The sequence below is a fragment of the Molossus molossus genome, unplaced genomic scaffold, assembly GCF_014108415.1.
Source record: "Molossus molossus isolate mMolMol1 unplaced genomic scaffold, mMolMol1.p scaffold_m16_p_2, whole genome shotgun sequence".
Classification (NCBI taxonomy): Eukaryota; Metazoa; Chordata; class Mammalia; order Chiroptera; family Molossidae; genus Molossus; species Molossus molossus.
This window is the reverse complement of record NW_023425355.1, coordinates 72080980-72099301: the sequence shown is the minus strand read 5'-3', so window position 1 is coordinate 72099301 and position 18322 is coordinate 72080980. Positions and strand designations below refer to the sequence as shown.

At 36.8% G+C, this 18322-nt stretch overlaps 1 protein-coding gene across 2 annotated transcripts in view; it reads left to right on the top strand.

The window, feature by feature from the left end:
- ARHGEF6 (Rac/Cdc42 guanine nucleotide exchange factor 6) overlaps positions 1-18322 on the top strand; it is a 293880-nt gene that overhangs the window by 231074 nt on the left and 44484 nt on the right. For both annotated transcript variants that reach the window (XM_036270036.1, XM_036270035.1), the window contains exon 10: positions 12135-12273. In XM_036270036.1, the coding sequence (XP_036125929.1) occupies positions 12135-12273 (139 nt within the window). The remainder of the gene's footprint in view (positions 1-12134; positions 12274-18322) is intronic.

Sequence of the window (18322 nt, the reverse complement as noted above, 5' to 3'; positions counted from 1 at the left end):
TTAGCGATGTTGAACATTTTTTCATATATCTCTTGGCCATTTGTATGTCCAATCCATGAAGTGTCTATTTAGGTCTTCGGCCCATTTTGTTAATTGGGTTCTTTGTCTCCCTATTGTTGAGTTGTATCAGTACTCTATATATTTTGGAACTTAATCCCTTATTTGATATATCCCTATCTATTATGGTCTCCCATATACTGGGTTCCCTTTCCATTTTGATGGCAGTTTCTTTTGCTGTGCAGAAGCTTTTTAGTTTGATTTAGTCCCATATTTCATTTTCTCCTTTGTTTCTATTGTCTTAGGTGATGTAACAGTGAAAATTCTGCTGCATATGATATCTGAAATTGTGTTGCCTACATTTTCTTCTAGGATTTTTATGGATTCACAAGTCACATTTAAGTCTTTTATACATTTTGAGTTTATTCTTGTGTATGGTGTAAGTTGATGGTCTGGTTTCATTCTTTTGCATATAGCTGTCTAATTTTCACAACACCATTTATATAAGAGACTGCTCCATTGTGTGCTCTTGCCACCTTAGTAAAATATTAATTGAGCATAATGTCTTGGGTCAATTTCTGGGTTCTCTGTTCTGTTCCATTGACATATATGCCTGTTCTTAAGCCAGTATCAGGCTGCTTTGATTATAGTAGGTTTGTAGTATAACCTGATATCAGGTAGTATGATCCCACATACTTTGTCCTTCTTTTTCAAGATTGCTGTGGCTATTCAGGGTCTTTTTTGGTTCCATATGAACGTTTAAAGTGTTTGTTCTAGTTTTGTGAAATATGTCATTGTTATTTTGATGGGAATTGCATTGAATCTATAGATTACTTTAGGTAGTATGAACATTTTAATGAAGTTAATTCTTCCAATCCATGAACAAGGTATGTGCTTCCACTTTTATATATCTTCCTCTATTTTTCTTTTTTTCAATGTCCTGTAGTCTTCTGCAAACAGGTCCTTTATTTCTTTGGTTAAGTTTAGTCCTAGGTATCTTAACTTTTTTTGCCACGATGATAAATGGGATTGATTTTTAATTTCTCTTTCTGTGAGTTCATCATTTGTGCATAGGAATGCCATCGATTTTTTTACATTAATTTTGTATCCTGATACTTTGCCAAATTCATTTATTAAGTTTAGTAGATTTTTGATGGGGTCTTTAGGGTTTTCTATGTACAATATCATGTCATTTGCAAATAATGACAATTTTACTTCCTCCTTTCCAATTTTGATTCCTTTTATTTTTTCTTCATGTTTGATTGCTGTGGCTAAGTCTTCCAGCACTATGTTAGATAAGGGTGTGGTAAGTGGGCATCCCTGTCTTGTTTCTGTTCTTAAGGGAAATGCTTTCAGTTTTTGCCCATGGAGTATTATGTTGGCTGTAGTTTTTCATTTATGGCTTTTATGATGTCAAAATAGTATCCCTCTATTCCCACATTGTTGAGCATTTTTATCAGAAATAGGTGCTGGATTTTGTCTAATGCTTTTTCAGCATCTATTGATATGATCATATGGTTATCTTTCATATTGTTTATGTAATGTATCACATTTATTGATTTGCGAATATTGTACCAGCCTTGCATCCCTGGGATGAATCCCACTTGGTCATGGTGAATAATTTTTATACTGTATCGGTGGATTCGATTTGGTATTATTTTGTTCAGAATTTTGACATATATGTTCATCAAGAATATTGGCCTCTAGTTTTCTTTCTTTGTAGTGTCTTCATCTGGTTTTGGAATTAGAAATAGGCTGCCCTCATAAAATGAGTTTGTAAGTCTTCCTTTCTCTTGAATTTTTTGGAATGGTTTGAGGAGATTGGGTGTTAGGTCTTTGAATGTTCAATAAAACTCCCCAGTGAAGCCATATAAGCCTGGGTTTTGGTTTGCTGGGAGGATCTTGATTACATCTTCAATTTCTTAGTTGTTATTGGTTTGTTCAAATTTTCTATCTTTTTCCAGTTCAGTTTTGGGAGACTACGTGTTTCTAGAAATTTGTTTATTTCACTTAGATTGTCCAGTTTGTTGCCATATAATTGTTCATAGCATTTGTTAACGATCTTTTGTATTTCTGTGGTGTCAGTTGTTACTTCTCTTTCATTTCTGATTTTGTATATTTGGTTTCTCTCTCTTTGTTTCTTGGTGAGTCTAGTTAAGAGTCCATCAATCATGTTTATCTTTTTGAAGAACCAGCTTATTGTTTCATTGATATTTTGGATTGTTTTTTTGTTTGTTTGTTTTGTCTCTGTCATTTATTTCTGCTCTGGTCTTTACTATTTTGTTCTTTCTACTTGCTCTGGGGTTTTCTTTTTGTGTGCTTTCTAGTGCTTTAAGTTATGAGGTTATATAGTCAATTAGAGATTTTTGTTTGTTTGTTTCTTGAGGTTGGCCTGTAGTGCTATGAACTTCCCAATCAGAACTGCTTTCGCTGCATCCCATAGATTTTGTGTTGTTCTGTGTTCATTTCATTGGTTCCCAGGAAGTTTTTAATCTCTTCCTTGATCTTCTCAATAATCCATTCATTGTTTAATAACATGCTATTTAGCCTCCATGTGTTTAAATGTCTTTGCATGTTCTTGTTGCAATTGATTTCTAGTTTCATGCCACTGTGATCTGAGAAGATGCTTGATATGATTTCAATCTTCTTGAACTTGTAGAGACTTATTTTGTGTCCTAATATGTGGTCCATCTTTGAGAAGGTCCCATGTGCACTTGAGAAGAATGTGAATTCTCTAGCTTTGGGGTGTAATTCTCTGTAGATATCTATTAAATACATTTGCTCTAGTGCATCATTTTGAGTCTCTATTTTCTTGTTAATTTTTTATCTAGAGAACCTATCCAGTGATGTCAGCGGGGTGTTGAATTTCTCTGCTATGATTTTATTGCTGTCAATTTCTCTTTTGAAGTCCATCAGAAGATTTTTAATATATTTTAATGCTTGTATATGTGTGCATATATGTTTACTAAGGTTATATCTTCCTGTTGGATAGATATTTTAATATTATGTAGTGGCCTTCTTTGCCTCTAGTTATGGCCTTCAATTTGAAATCTATTTTATTAGATATGAGTATTGTTATATCAGCTTTTGTTTCCTTTCCATTTGCTTGGAAGAATTTTTTCCATCTCTTCACTTTCAACCTATTTGAGTCTTTTGTTATGGGGTGGGTCTCTTGTAAACAACATATACATGGGTCATGCTTTCTTATCCAATCAGCTACTCTGTGTCTTTTGATTGGAGTGTTCAATCTATTTACATTTAAGGTCATTATTGATATGTACTTAATTTTTGACATTTTGGTTTACTGTGGTTATATTTGTCTTCCTCTTTCTTCTACTAATTACAGAAGTCCTTTCAGCATTTCTTGCAGTGCTAGTTTGGTGCTAATATATTCCCTTAGCCTTTGTTTTGTTGTTGTTGTTTTTTGTTTTTGTCTGTGAAACTCTTTATTTAACCTTCTATTTTGAATGATAGCCTTGCTGGATAGAGTGGTCTTGGATTCAGACCCTTGTTTTTCATTACCTTGATTACTTCATGCTATTTCCTTCTGGCCTGTAGTATTTCTGTTGAGAAGTCAGTTGATAGCCTTATGGGAGTTTCTTTGTTGGTAACCTTTTGCTTATCTCTTCCTGCCTGTAGTGTTCTCTTAGTCTTTAACTTTTGGCATTTCAATTATCATGTGTCTTGGTGTGGGTCTGTTTGGGTTCTTCTTATTCGGGAGTCTCTGTGCTTCTTTGAAATTGGATGCCTTCTTTCTTCCCCAAGTTAGGGAAGTTTTCTGTCCCTATTTCTTAAAATATATTCTCTCACCCTTGCTTTTTCTTTTCTTTTTCTGGAACTCCTATGATGCGAATGTTTTTATGTTTCCAGTTGTCCCACAATTCTCTTAAGCTGTCTTCTTGTTGTTGTTTTTTTGTTTGTTTGTTTTTCATTTTTTTTTCCTTTTGGTTTTCTGATTGGTTGATTTTTTTCTAATTTACTCATCTGGTACTCAGCTTCCTCTACTGTGCTGGTGATTTTTTTCCAATGTGTTCTTTATTTGTACTATGTCGTTCTTCACTTCTTCCTGGTGGTTTTTCATTTTCAATTGGTTGATTTTCAGTGTTTTTGTATTTTTACTCATGGTGTTGAGATCCTTACTCATGCTGTTGAGCTTCATCAGTATCATTGCTCTGAACTCTATTATTGATAACTGCATTTCATTTATCTCACCTTCAGTAGAGTTCTCTTGTTCTTTCATTTGGTATTTCTTTGTTTCACCATTTTGGCTATCTCAGTGGGTTTTGGAGCTTGCCAAAATTTCCCTGTGGATGTTGGCATCCTGCTGTTTGTGCTTCCCTCTTCTGGGTTTGGATGAGTATGGGAGGACTCGCCTTAAACACCACTGTCAAGTCTTACTTTCCTGGGTGTATTTGTAAGTCCAAGAAAGGTTTAGATATCCTCTAGCCTTTTTCTTAGAGGTTATTATTTTCAGTTACTTGATGAACCTTGGGTTGTAGCCTTCAACTGAATGAAATACTCCCTTACATGTTCAGTGTAAGAGAATCTCCATAGTATGGGGCAATTGTTGGTTGTTAATAAACCTCAATTTGCATTTCTCTGGCCTAGTTGGGCAATCTTCAATTCCTGTGGGAGGGGTTGTTGCTTCTCCCTGAGGATTTGGGAAGCAACTAGATGGCCACTGTTGTATGAAGGAGTGATTCAGCACCAAACTCCCTGTGCCTTCCCAGCTCTCCAAGCTCCTGAGTGTCCACACATTTCCAGTCCAGTCCTCCTGCCCTCTGCCAGAGCCCAAGGTGATTGGCTGTAGCTAATTTAGTAATCTGTTAAGTTCCTCTGGGCTGTGCAGCTAGCTTTGGATTTTAACCCCCATGGTAGCTGCTCACAGCTAAAACAGCTGCTGTCCTGGGGCTTTCAGCCCACCCTCTTGTGCCTCTGCAGTTCTTACCAGGCTTGATTCATTTTCATTTTTCCTGTTTGTGGTTATATGGGTCCTCTCCAGCTGCTTTTCTGTTGCTTTTTCCCGACTATTTGGTTTTATTTTAGTTGTAATTCCAGTTTGGTCCTGGGAGATGGTTTATGTAGCTTCCATTATTCTGCTGCCATTTTGGAATTCTCTGTCTTCCTGTTTTTTAATTGTTTTTTTCTTTTTTGTTCTCTGATTGAGTAAATTTTTTTACCCTGTCTTTAAATTTACTGATCCCATACTTGGCTTCCTTACTCTGCTATTTATTCCTTCCAATGTGGTCATTATTTCTACTGTGTCATTTTTTATTTCAGCTTGTTGGTTTTCCATTTCCAGCTCTCTGATTTTCAATATTTCTATGTCCTTACTCACGCTGTCAAGCTCTTTTTTCATTCTGTTGAGCTTCCTCCTTTTCATTACTGTGAACTCTGCCTCTGATAACTTGCTTAATTGTGTTTCATTTTCCTCTTGTTGTGTAGAGTTCTCTTGGTCTTTCATTTGGAATTTGTTTCTTTGTTTCATCATTTTGGTTGTCTCAATGAGTTTTGGAGCCTGAGAAATTTTCTCTGTGGGTGTTGGTGTTTCACTGATTTTAGCTTTATTTACTGGATTTGGTGCATGTGGGAGATCCCACATTGAACATCACTGTCAGGTCTTACTTTCCTGAGTAGATTTGCAGACCAATTAAAGGTTCAGTTATCCTCTAGCTTTTTGCCTGGAGGCTATCAGTCTCAGTTGCTTGATGAGCCTTGGGTTGTAGCCCTCAGCTGAATAACAAATCCCTCAGGTGTAAGAGGATATACAGTCATTGGGGCACTTGCTTGTTGGCATACTCTATTTGTTAATGAGCCTCAATTTGTATTTCTCTGGCTTCACCTGGTGGTGTTTAATTTCTGAGGGGGGCGTCTGTTGCTTATCCCTTGGTCTCTGGGAAGGGGATTTTTGAGTAATATGGCCACTGTCCTATGAGGGAGTGATTCAACGTAAAATTTCCAGTGTCCTTTTTAGCTTTCTCCTGAGCCAGGAGACCTGGACTCTCTTAACACAGTTACAGTTCTGTCCCCCTCCCTCTTTAGGATCCCAAGGTGAGTGGCATTAGCAGATTTAGTGCTCTGGCCCTTCAGGGACCCGGACTACTCACAGCTTAAACAGTCCTCAGCTGCTGTTTGGGAGCTCTTAGCCCACCCTCTTGCACCTCTGCAATTCCTACGAGGCTAAATTTGTTGTCCTCCTTCCGTCCCTGATTTTAAGTTTTCTCTCCAGTGTCCTTCAGTTGGTTTTTCCTAATGATTTGTCTTTATTTGAGTTGCAATTCCAATTTGGTCCTGGGAGTCGGCCTGTGTAGCTTCCATTCACTCCACTGCCATTTTTTCTCTTTCTTCAGCATAAACTTTTAAACCATTTTTATATTGTCTCAGTATACAATTCTGCAACCTATAAGATTTTTTCCAAAGGTAATTAACTTACTTCTAATTTGTAGTTTCCTCACTTTTAAAGTGAGAATAAAACCACTTAACTTGTAGAGTTGGTATGATCATTAAATGGAACAATGTATACAAAGTCCAAAGTGTAAAGCACAAGGTAGTTGTTGCTGCTTCCCATTTCTACTTTATTAATCTTCTACCAGCTACTAGCTGTGTTGTGTTTTTTAGGAAAAAAAATGTGATATTTCAAGTACACATAAAACAGAGATAAAATAAAGTACACCCACAAATCCACAATTTAGCTTAATTATAACTGCAATTGAAGTCCTCTGTATACTCGCCAATATTTCCCACTCCTCCCCACTTCATCAGAGGGAACCACAGTCCTGAATTTGTTTTTATCATTTTCAAGAATGCTTTCATACTTTACTACTTATCTTCAATAAAGAAAAAAATGGTTCAAGGGTGTTTTTCCTGTGATGATTGCATAGACATTCTGTGTGTATAAGGGCAAAATTCTTAATACCAATAAAAAGAGATTACTCCTCATGTTAGGTTCCCATTTCTACAATCACATTCTTTTCCTTTTAGTCTGAGAATAGCAGTTCTTGGTAAATATCAGAAAGATATAGTGTATCTCAAACAATAGCCTTTTGTAGTGTTTAGAGAACTTTCTGTGGTAACTGCTTGTTAAAATGTTACTGATGGAATTTACCCATGTTATAAATTGAATTTTATAAATAACAATAGTGATTTCTTAAAACTTTATTATTTAAAATTTGTTACATTTGTTAATTTAAAGATTCTGAACTTTTGGAGGAATATTTTTTAATTTTTTTTCTTTATTGATTTTTAGAGAGTGTGGGGAATGCAGAGGGAGAGCGAGATAGAAATATCGATGAGAGAGAACATCAATTGATCACCTCCAGCATGCCCTCCCCCCCTAACCAGGGTGTTGGCCCACAATCTGAGCACATGTTCTGACTGGGAACCGAACCGGCGACCTCCCAATGCATGGGTCTACGCTCAACCACTGAATCACACTGGCTGGGCTGCAGGAATTATTTTACCCTGTTTGTTTGATTTTGGTTAGTAATATTTTTTGAGACTTACAATATCCCTAAAAATGGTAGAAAACTCACTGGAGTCCCATAGAACTGAATTTTTATCTTACTGGTTTATTTACATGTAAGGGATGAAAATTCAATGAAAATACTTGGGTTTTTTCTCAGACTTGCTTCTAATATAATCTCAGCTACTTTACATGCTTCTTTAATTTATGCTGGCATACTAGAGGCAAAGCATAGTTGAATGAAATTCACAGAAAATTCAGATGAAAATTTTGTATTAGAGGAAGTAGCAGCAAAAATAAGGAGATCGGTGGAGTTCTGTTCCTTCCCTGATGAAGCAGCAGGTATTTTCAAGCAGGAAAATTCCTCAGAGCCTGAGACCAGTTAGTTGAACTGCTTCCTCTTGGCCTGCAGATGGCAATATCATACCAGGAATGAGTGTGGCAATTGGCAATGAAAAGGCATGCAGTCTTAACATTATATGATTGCAAGTTGCTGCCTTGCAAATAAAAAAATAAAAAAACGTAGTAATGTATTATCTGAATATAGATATATGAGCAGACTCCAGCCTTGGTGTGTCCTCAGATTTACATATATTTGAATGGCTGCCCCAGTCTTTTGCTATCCTTTGGGTGAGGTCTTTTGGGACTTCCCCTCTCTCTCCCCTCTGGCTTGCTGCTGTAGCTCATGTTTCTCCCTTATAAAAATACCCACTTTCCTCCCATACTTCAGTGTGGTGCTCATGCTTTGCACAAGGGAGAGGGACCTGGAGTTATAAGAGAGGAGAAAGTTAGTGCTAAGACAAATCTGGAGTTTATTTTTAGCTCTATTGCAGCAACTACCACAAACACCATTGTGTACTTTTCCTCTTGTTAGTTTTATTAATTCTCTGTTACCACCAGTGAGGACTTTGGGAAAAAAAAACAAAACAAAAACAAAGAGTTATGTCCTTGCTTTGGGGACAAGGAGTACAGGAAGAGTTCTGAGACTAGGTTCTGTTCTATTTCTGTCTTTGAGGAAACAGAGGAGGAAGAAAGTGAGACTGGACATAAACCAAAAATGGTAGGGACAAAACAGCAGCAGACAGCCTAGTTTCTGGGACTGAATAAATGAAAAAGGGATAATAGATATCTACCCAACCCAACTGAGTAGCATCCTTGGAATTTTCCACTGTCCAGAGTCCAGGGCCTCCCAGCTCTTCATGCCTCACCTCCCCCTTTCAGGCCACAAGGATTCCCATGACAAGCTGGTAGGGAGGGGAAATAAAAAATCTGATCCTTTTCTAGTGTTCTAGGTAGAGTTATAATTTTTCAAAGTGGTGATCTATGCAAAGATTTCGCAGAAACACTGTTACGTAAGATGCTTAAGTTCTGTAGTAATATTGTAATATACGAGTTTTCTTGAGCGTTCAAGCTCAACCCAGAACATATCAGAGCCTCATCTACCATGAATTCTATGAGATAAATGTATGTTGATTTTCAAACAACATTTATACATTGAGAAATGCTTCTGTTGTGTCATATCATATATAGAGAACATGTTAAGCTTGAAAAGCAAGTTTTAACTCATGTTTCAAACAAACTATAAAATTAAAAACTGCATTTTAAAAAAGATTGTTCTTTACTAAAACAACTTACAGGATGGGCAGAAGTAGGTTTACAGTTGTTTATATAGAAAATAATACCATAATTAATGAATAATAATATAATAATAAACTCTGTGTGTCACATACTCACAACTGCACACCTACTTTTGTCCCACTCTGTATATATATGTGAATAAATGATACTAATTTTCATGTTAAATTTATTTGGATAATTAAAATGTATCTTTTATAATCTAGTTATAATAATAGACAGTTGTTTTATAAGATAATTTTGTCCTTTTAAATGTTCTTTCCTTTTCAGAAATTTATTTTTCAATTACAGTAATACAATGTTATTTTCTTTTTAATAACCAAAGGCCTCATGTTGTATTGAAAAATTTAAAAACTCTTTTATAATATATTTTTAAACAACCAGCAAGTTAATATCTGAGCCTCCATCTCCTTACTTGTTGTTGTTTTTAATATTTTTTATTCATTTTAAAGAGAGAAGAAGGGAGAGGGAGAGAGAGACGGAAACATCGATGAGAGTGAACATCGATTGGCTGCCTCCTGCATGACTCTCACTGGGACTTTGGCTCACAACTTGGGCATGTGACCTGACCAGGAATCGACCAGTGACCTCTTGGTGCATGGGTCTATGCTCAACCACTGAACCACACCAGCCGGGCTCTTTAATAATATTTAACAAACCTAGAAGTTAGAATGCTGCATGGGAAGTAATAATTGCATACACATTAGCATGTGCTTTTAATTGTTGTATCCCTTGTATCAATTAGAGTAGAACATTGAGGATGTGGGCAGTTATTTAGTCATGAAAAGGAAAAAGGAAGACGTGTTAAATAAATTGAAGAGAAATTAGAATGTGATTTTATGTAAATTATATTTCTACTCAAATGCATTCTCCAAATTCGAGTTATTTTCCTAATTATATTTTATATGTGATGGATTTTAAAACCTCTTTGTGTACTTTATGCTCTTTGTTAAAAATTAAACATCAATTGAATTTCTATTAAGCTGGAAATTCTAGCTTAATGGTGATTTTTTAGATGTGATTTTAGCAAGGTATTTGCCTTGGAATAATAATAATAGTAATAAAAATGCAGCTAATGACTACTTTAAAATTTATAAAATACTTTTCTATACAGTGGTAATGTGGTGTCATGGAAAGACCTGAGGCTTTGACTCCAAACTTGGGTATGAACCCCAACATAGACATGTACTTGTTACTCGCTCATGCTGAGACTAAAGCTTCTCATCTGTAAAATGAGAATAACACGTGTTGAAATGTTGTGAATATTAAACAAGAAACAAAGCATGCGAAGATCTTAGCATGAAATAGTATCCTTACAAACACCAAGTATTTAATCTTCACAATTTTAGTAGGAAGTAGGTTTTATCTCTGTTTCCCTTAAGGCAGCGCCTCTCAGCCCTTTTTTCCCTCTGACACACATGTGATACTAAAGGCTGCTGAAATCCTATCCTTTTGTCTCCTGCTAAAAAAACCAAGGAGGGAGAATGTCTATTAATTGGGATAACCTGCAATCCACCCCATTCCCAATACTCCTAATATATAATAATGATAAAAAGTTTTATTGTTAACCCATTTCGCAACTTACTGCAATGCACTACAGTCGGAAACAGCTGCATAAGATGTGTCGTAGGGAGAATAAGTATTTCACTTTGTAGTTGAGGGTTCTGTAGGAGAGTGATGAAAAAGATTGGTGGGCCCAATAGTAATCTAGAATGTTAAGACTTGATCTCAGAGGCAATCAGAGGTTCTGAGTAGAAAAGCAATGGGATTAAAGTGGTGGTCTGTAGGATGGTTCAGGAGTGAAAAAACCTGGAAGCCTAGGAACCAGTTGAGTTATTGAAGTGAACCAGGTAAGATGAGAAGGCCTGAACTAAGGTGGTGGCAGTGGAAATGGAAAGGAATAAACAGATACAAGAAGACTTGTGACTGACTGGATATACATGGAAAAGCAAGGAAGTAAAGGGGTCAAGTGATAGGCAGAAGTTTTAAAATATGCTGTGAGTTAGGCAGTAGGTGTTCTTCAATTATATTTTGTGTAAATGTATATTAAATAATTTTGCAGCCTTGGGACTCAATATCTTGTTGGTGGAGACAATTCACAGGGTGCTAAAGGGCAGAGCATGTCAAAGCTCAGAATAAAACCTTTACAGGACATAGTTAATAAACTGTTAATACCATCTTTTTTATTTTTATATATTTTAATTGATTTTTTTTAGAGGGAGGGAGAGGGAAAGAGATAGAAACATGGATGAGAGAGAAACATCAATGGGCCACCTACTGCACACCCCCTACTGGAAATTGAACCCACAACCTGGGCATGTGCCCTGACTGGGAATCAAAACAGCGACCTCTTGGTGCAGGTGCATAGGATGACAGTCAACCAACTAAACCACACCAGCTGGACAGTCCTTTTTATTTTTAACCAAGTTGTTTGGGTAACTTACTATACTGGTTTCAGATCTAGGCTAAGTGACTTTGTAATTAGTCATACAAACATGCTGCTATCTGAATTTAGCATGTGATTGCAGAACGTTGCAAGTTGGTGCTCCGGCAATAGGGAGCACTTGATGAGATGCTACCCTTGGCATCTAACCAGCCAATAACTAGAATGTTTGAAGTGACTAAGAAAATAGTTTTTAAAACCTGACATTGAGATGATCTGATAGACTGTATGCCCTATTCCCATGGGCACAGTCTCCTTAAGGCCAGGGATTTTTGCTTTGTTCATCTCGGTACCCACAGCATAGAATGGAGCCTGTTGCTTAGTAGATGTAGTAATTGTTGGATGAATAAATTAAGCCAGAGTTCATGAGTGTCTGGATCACCTCTGTAACACCAGTGCTGTGTACAATGCTGATTGCATAGAAGCACCCAATAAAGGTTTATTGAATTGAGTTAAAAATAAATAAATGGGCATTTAGACTACTGAATCAAACTTTTATTTGGTTATATATTGTGTGAAATACAGTAAAATAATGTTCAGTTAATACTTTTCCATGGAATAGTAAGCAGTAATAGAACTGTATTTGTTCTTTACTAGTGATGATCTGGAGCAATTTATGGAAAATCAAGGTGCATCCAGCCCAGGTATCCTCATACTAACAACAAGCCTCAGCAAACCATTTATGAGACTAGAAAAGTATGTTACTCTCTTGCAAGAGTTGGAACGGCATATGGAGGTAAGGGAAGGCGAGCTTTTTAAACCTTATTTACAAAGTATGAGTCTTTGCTCTTGGAGGAAGCTGTCAGTCTGCCTTTAAACTAGCCTTGCTGTGGAATTCGGGAAAAAGTCTTTGTTTTCAAATTTGCTTGATCCAATCTCACCCCTTCCTAGACTTTTAGTTTTTCTTTTTCTTTCATTTAAAAAAATTTTTTTTTAAATTTTTTATTAATTTTTTTGTTACAGATATTTCTCCTTTTTTACCCCATTGGCACCCCCCTCCCCACCCCACCCCCGTCCTGTCCCCAGCTTAGTTGTCCATGTCCATTGGCCATGCATACATGCATATAAGTTCTGTGGTTTATCTCTTACTACCCCCCCCTCTTCTGAGGGATGTCAGTCTGTGCCCTACTTCCATGTTTCTGGGTCTACCCTATTCCTCAGACTGTTATGTTCATTATATTCCATATATAAGTGAGATCATGTGGTATTTGTCTTTTTCTGCTTGGCTTGTTTCACTTAGGATAATACTTTCCAGGTCCCTCCATGTTGTCTCAAAGGATAAGAGATCTTTCTTTCTTACCGCTGCATAGTACTCCATTGTGTATATGTACCACAGCTTTTTTATCCATTCATCTACTGATGGACACTTGGGCTGTTTCCAGATCTTAGCTATTGTAAATAGTGCTGCTACGAACATGGGGGTACATATATTCTTCGTGATTGGTGTTTCAGGCTTCTTAGGGTATATTCCTAGAAAGGGATCACTGGGTCAAATGGAAGTTCAATTTTTAACTTTTTGAGGTAACACCATATTGTTTTCCATAGTGGCTACACCGGTCTGCATTCCCACCAGCAGTGTATTAGAGTTCCCTTTTCTCCACACCCTTGCCATCACTTGTTGTTTGATGATTTGTTGATGGCGGCAATTCTGACTGGTGTGGGGTGATACCTCATTGTTGTTTTAATTTGCATCTCTCTGATGATTAGTGATGTTGAGCATTTCTTCATATGTCTCTTGGCCATTTGTATGTCCTGTTTGGAGAGGTGTTCCTCTACCCATTTTTTAATTGGGTTCTTTGTCTTCCTTTTGTGGAGTTGTATGAGCACTCTATATATATTGGAAATTAACTCCTTATCTGATACATCATTGGCAATGATATTCTTTCATACAGTGGGTTGCCTTTCCATTTTGATGATTGTTTGTTTTGCTGTGCAGAAGCTTTTTAGTTTGATGTAGTCCCATGTGTTCATTTTTCCCTTTGTTTCTGTTGCCTTAGGTGATGTATCAGTGAAAATTCTGCTCCGTATGATGTCCGAAATTTTGTTGCCTGCATTTTCTTCTAATTTTTTTCTGAATTCACAGGTCACATTTAAGTCTTTTATCCATTTTGAGTTTATTTTTGTGTATGGTGTAAGTTGATGGTCTAGTTGCATTTTTTTTGCATGTAGCTCTCCAATTTTCTCAACACCATTTATTAGAGAAGCTGTCTTTCCTCCACTGTATGCTCTTGCCACCTTTGTCAAATATTAATTGAGCATATTGCCTTGGGTCCATTTCTGGGTTTTCAGTTCTGTTCCACTGGTCTATATGCCTGTTCTTGTGCCAGTACCAGGCTGTTTTGATTACAGTCGCTTTGTAGTATAACCTGATATCTGGTATTATGATCCCACCTACTTTGACATTTTTTTTTCAAAATTGCTGTGGCTATTTGGGGAATTTATTGGTTCCATATAAACTTTTGAAGTATTTGTTCTAGTTCTGTGAAATATGTCATTGGTATTTTGATGGGGATTGCATTGAATCTATAGATTGCTTTGGGTAGTATGGACATTTTAATGATGTTAATTCTTTCAATCCATGAACAGGGTATGTGCTTCCACTTTTTTATATCTTCCTCTATTTCTCCTTTCAATGTCCTGTAGTTTTCTGCAAATAGGTCCTTTACTTCTTTGGTTAATTTATTCCTAGGTATCTTAATTTTTTTGGCGTGATGATAAATGGGATTGTTTTTTCAGTTTCTCTTTCTGTGAGTTCATCATTGGTGTACAAGAATGCCGTCGATTTCTTGACGAAAATTTTGTATCCTGCTACTTTGCCAAATTCATTTATTAAGTCTAGAAGATTTTTGATGGAGTCTTTAGGGTTTTCTATGTATAATATCCTGTCATCTGCAAATAATGACAGTTTCATTTCTTCCTTTCCAATTTGGATCCCTTTTATTTTTTCCTCATGTCTGATTGCTGTGGCTAAGACTTCCAGTACTATGTTAAATAAGAGTGGCAAAAGTGGACATCCCTGTCTTGTTCCTGTTCTTAATAGAAATGTTTGTAGTTTCTGTCCATTGAGTATGATGTTGGCTGTAGGTCTTTCATATATGACCTTTATTATCTCGAGATATGATCTCTCTATTCCCACATTGCTGAGCGTTTTTACCAAAAATGGATGCTGGATTTTGTTCAATGCTTTTTCAGCATGTATTGATATGATCATCTGGTTTTTATTTTTCATTTTGTTTATGTGATGTATCACATTTATTGATTTGCAGATATTATACCAGCCTTGCATCCCTGGAATGAATCCCACTTGGTCATGGTCAATAATTTTTTTTGATGTATTGCTGGATTCAATTTGGTAGTATTTTGTTCAGGATTTTGACATCTATGTTCATCAGGGATATTGGCCTGTAGTTTTCTTTCTTTGTAGTGTCTTTTTCTGCTTTTGGAATTACAATTATTCTTGCTTTATAAAACGAGTTTGGAAGTCTTCCTTCTTCCTGAATTTTTTGAAATAGTTTGAGGAGAATGGGTGTTAGTTCTTTTTTGAATGTTCGGTAAAACTCCCCCGTAAAGCCATCTGGGCCTGGGGTTTTGTTTGCTGGGAGAGTCTTGATTACCTCTTCAATTTTCTTAGTTGTTATTGGTCTGTTCAAGTTTTCTATCTCTTCATGGTCCAGTTTTGGGAGACTCTGTGTTTCTAGAAATTTGACCATTTCACTTAGATTGTCAAATTTGTTGCCATATAGTTGTTCATAGTAGCTGTTAACGATCTTTTGTATTTCTGTAGTGTTGGTTGTTACTTCTTCTCTTTCATTTCTGATTTTGTGTATTTGGGATCTCTCTGTTTCTTAGTGAGTCTTGCTAAGGGTCCATCGATCTTGTTTATCTTTCCAAAAACCAGCTCTTTTTTTTCATTGATCCTTTGAATTGTTTTTTTGGTCTCTATGTCATCTATTTCTGCTCTGATATTTACTATTTCCTTTCTTCTACTTGCTTTGGGGTTTTCTTTTTGTTTGCTTTCTAATTCTTTAAGTTGTGAGATTAGACAGTCAATTAGAAATTTTTCTTGTTTCTTGAGGTAGGCCTGTAGTGCTAGGAACTTCCCTCTCAGAACTGCTTTCGCTGTATCCCATAGATTTTGTGTTGTTGTGTGTTCATTTTCATTGGTTTCCAGGAAGTTTTTAATTTCTTCCTTGATCTCCTCGATAAGCCATTCACTGTTTAATAGCATGCTATTTAGCCTCCATGTGTTGAAATGTCTTTGCATGTTTTTGTTGCAATTGATTTCTAGTTTCATGCCATTGTGATCTGAGAAGATGCTTGATATGATTTCAATGTTTTTGAACTTGTAGAGATTTAGTTTGTGTCCTATCATGTGGTCTATCTTTGAGAATGTCCCATGTGCACTTGAGAAGAATGTGTATTCTGTAGTTTTGGGGTGTAATTCTCTGTAGATATCTATTAAATCTATTTGGTGTAGTGCTTCATTTAGAGTCTCTGTTTCCTTGCTAATATTTTGTCTAGAGGATATATCCAGTGCTGTCAACAGGTTGTTGAAGTCCTCTGCTATGACTGTATTGCTGTCGATTTCTCCTTGGAAGTCCTCTAGAAGATTTTTAATGTATTTTGTTGCTCCTATATTGGGTGCATATATGTTTATCAAGGTTATATCTTCCTGTTAGATAGATTCTTTCAATATTATGTAGTGGCCTTCTTTGTCTGTAGTTATGGCCTTCATTTTGAAATCTATTTGATCATATATGAATATTGTACTCCAGATTTTTTTTTTTGCTTTCCATTTGCTTGGAAAAATTTTTTTCATCCCTTCACTTTCAACCTATGTGTGTCTTTTGTTGTGAGGTGGGTCTCTTGTAAACAACATATAGATGAGTCATGCCTTCTAATCCAATCAGATACAGTACTCTGTGTCTTTATATGGGAGCATTCAATCCATTTACATTTAAGGTGATTATTGATATGTACTTATTTATTGCCATTTTTGTTTAGTGTGGTTCTATTTTTCTTCCCATTACTACTGCTAATTACAGCAGTCCTTTTAACATTTCTTGCAGTGCTGGTTTGGTGCTAATGTATTCCCTAAGCCTTTTTTTTGTCTGGGACGCCCTTTATTTGACCTTCTACTTTGAATGATAGCCTTGCTGGGTAGAGTAGTCTTGGATTGAGATTCTTGTTTTTCATGACCTTGATTATTTCATGCCATTCCCTTCTGGCCTGTAGTGTTTCTTGTTAGAAGTCAGCTGAGAGCCTTATGGGGTTTCCTTTGTAGGTAACCTGTTGCTTATCTCCGGCTGCTTTTTGGATTCTCTCTTTTTCCTTAATTTTTGGCATTATAATTACTATGTGTCTTGGTGTGGGCCTTTTTGAGTTCTTACTTGGGACTCTCTGTGCTTCTTGAACTTGAATGACTTCTTCCTTCTCCAAATTAGGGAATTTTTCTGTCACTATTTTTTTTTTTTTTTTTAATATATTCTCTATCCTTTGTTCATTTCCTTCTTCTTCGGGGACTCCTATGATGTGAATATTATTACGTTTCCAGTTGTCCCACAGTTCTCTTAAGCTGTCTTCCTGTTTTTTAATCGTTTTTTTCCTTTTGTTTGTCTGATTGGTTGATTTTTTCTACCCTGTCTTCTAATTCACTGATTCAATCCTCAGCTTCCTTTACTCTGCTTTTTAAACCTTCCAATGTGTTTTTTTTTTTTTCATTTCTAATATTTCATTTTTTATCTCTTCTTTATGGTTTTTAATTTCCAATATCTTATTTTCAGCGCCTCTATGTTCTTACTCATCCTGTTGAGCTTCCTTAAGATCATGGCTCAAAGGTACTGTTATCCTCTAACTTTTTGCCTGGAGGCTAGCAGTCGAGGTTACTTGATGAGTTTTGGGTTGTCAGTTGATTGAAAAACTCCCTCAGGTGCTCAGCATAAGGGGATTTCAGGAGGGTGGGGCAGATGCTGTTTGTTAATGAGCTTCAATTAGCACTTCATTGGCCCACAGGGTGGGGTTGGATCTCCGAGTGAGGGGCTGCTGCCTCTCCCTAGAGCCCTGGGAAGGAGCAAACGGCCACCGTCCTGCATGGCTGCCACTCAGCAAAAGCTCTGAGTGCCCTCCAAATCCTGGGTGCCCTGACACAGTTCCAGTCCAGTCTGCCAGTCCCTCTGCCAGAGCGTAACGTGAGTGGCTGTGGCTTGTTTAGCCTCTGTCCTGGCTCTTCGCTGTGGAGCCGCTTGGGAGTTTAACCCGAGGGCGCTGCTCACAGCTGAGGCTGCTGTCGAGCTGCTGCCCATGGCTTCCTAGCCCCGGTCTTGCGCCTTCGCAACCCTACCAGGATGGAGTCAGTGTCCCTCGTTGTATGGTCCTCCAAGCTGCTTTTCTGTTGGTTTTTCCCATCGATTTGTCTGTGTTATAGTTGTAATTTCAGTTTGGTTCTGGGAGACGGTCTGTGTAGCTTCCATTCACTCCGCCGTCAGTTTGGAATTTCCCCAGGCACTAGTTTTTCTTTTTATGTAACAAAATAAGAAGGGGCATTGTTCTTTTTCCTCAGAAGATTCTTAACTCTATGCATCTGTATTTATTTTTCCAGCTTAATTGAAGTATGATTGACAAAAATTGTGTGTATTAGGTTGTACAACATGATTTTTAAGGTATATAATGTGATGATTTAATATACATATACATTGTGGAGTAATTACCAAAATCAAGTTAATTAATACATCCATCACTTCACATAGTTTCCATTTCTTTTATAGTGAGAACTTCAGATCTATTCT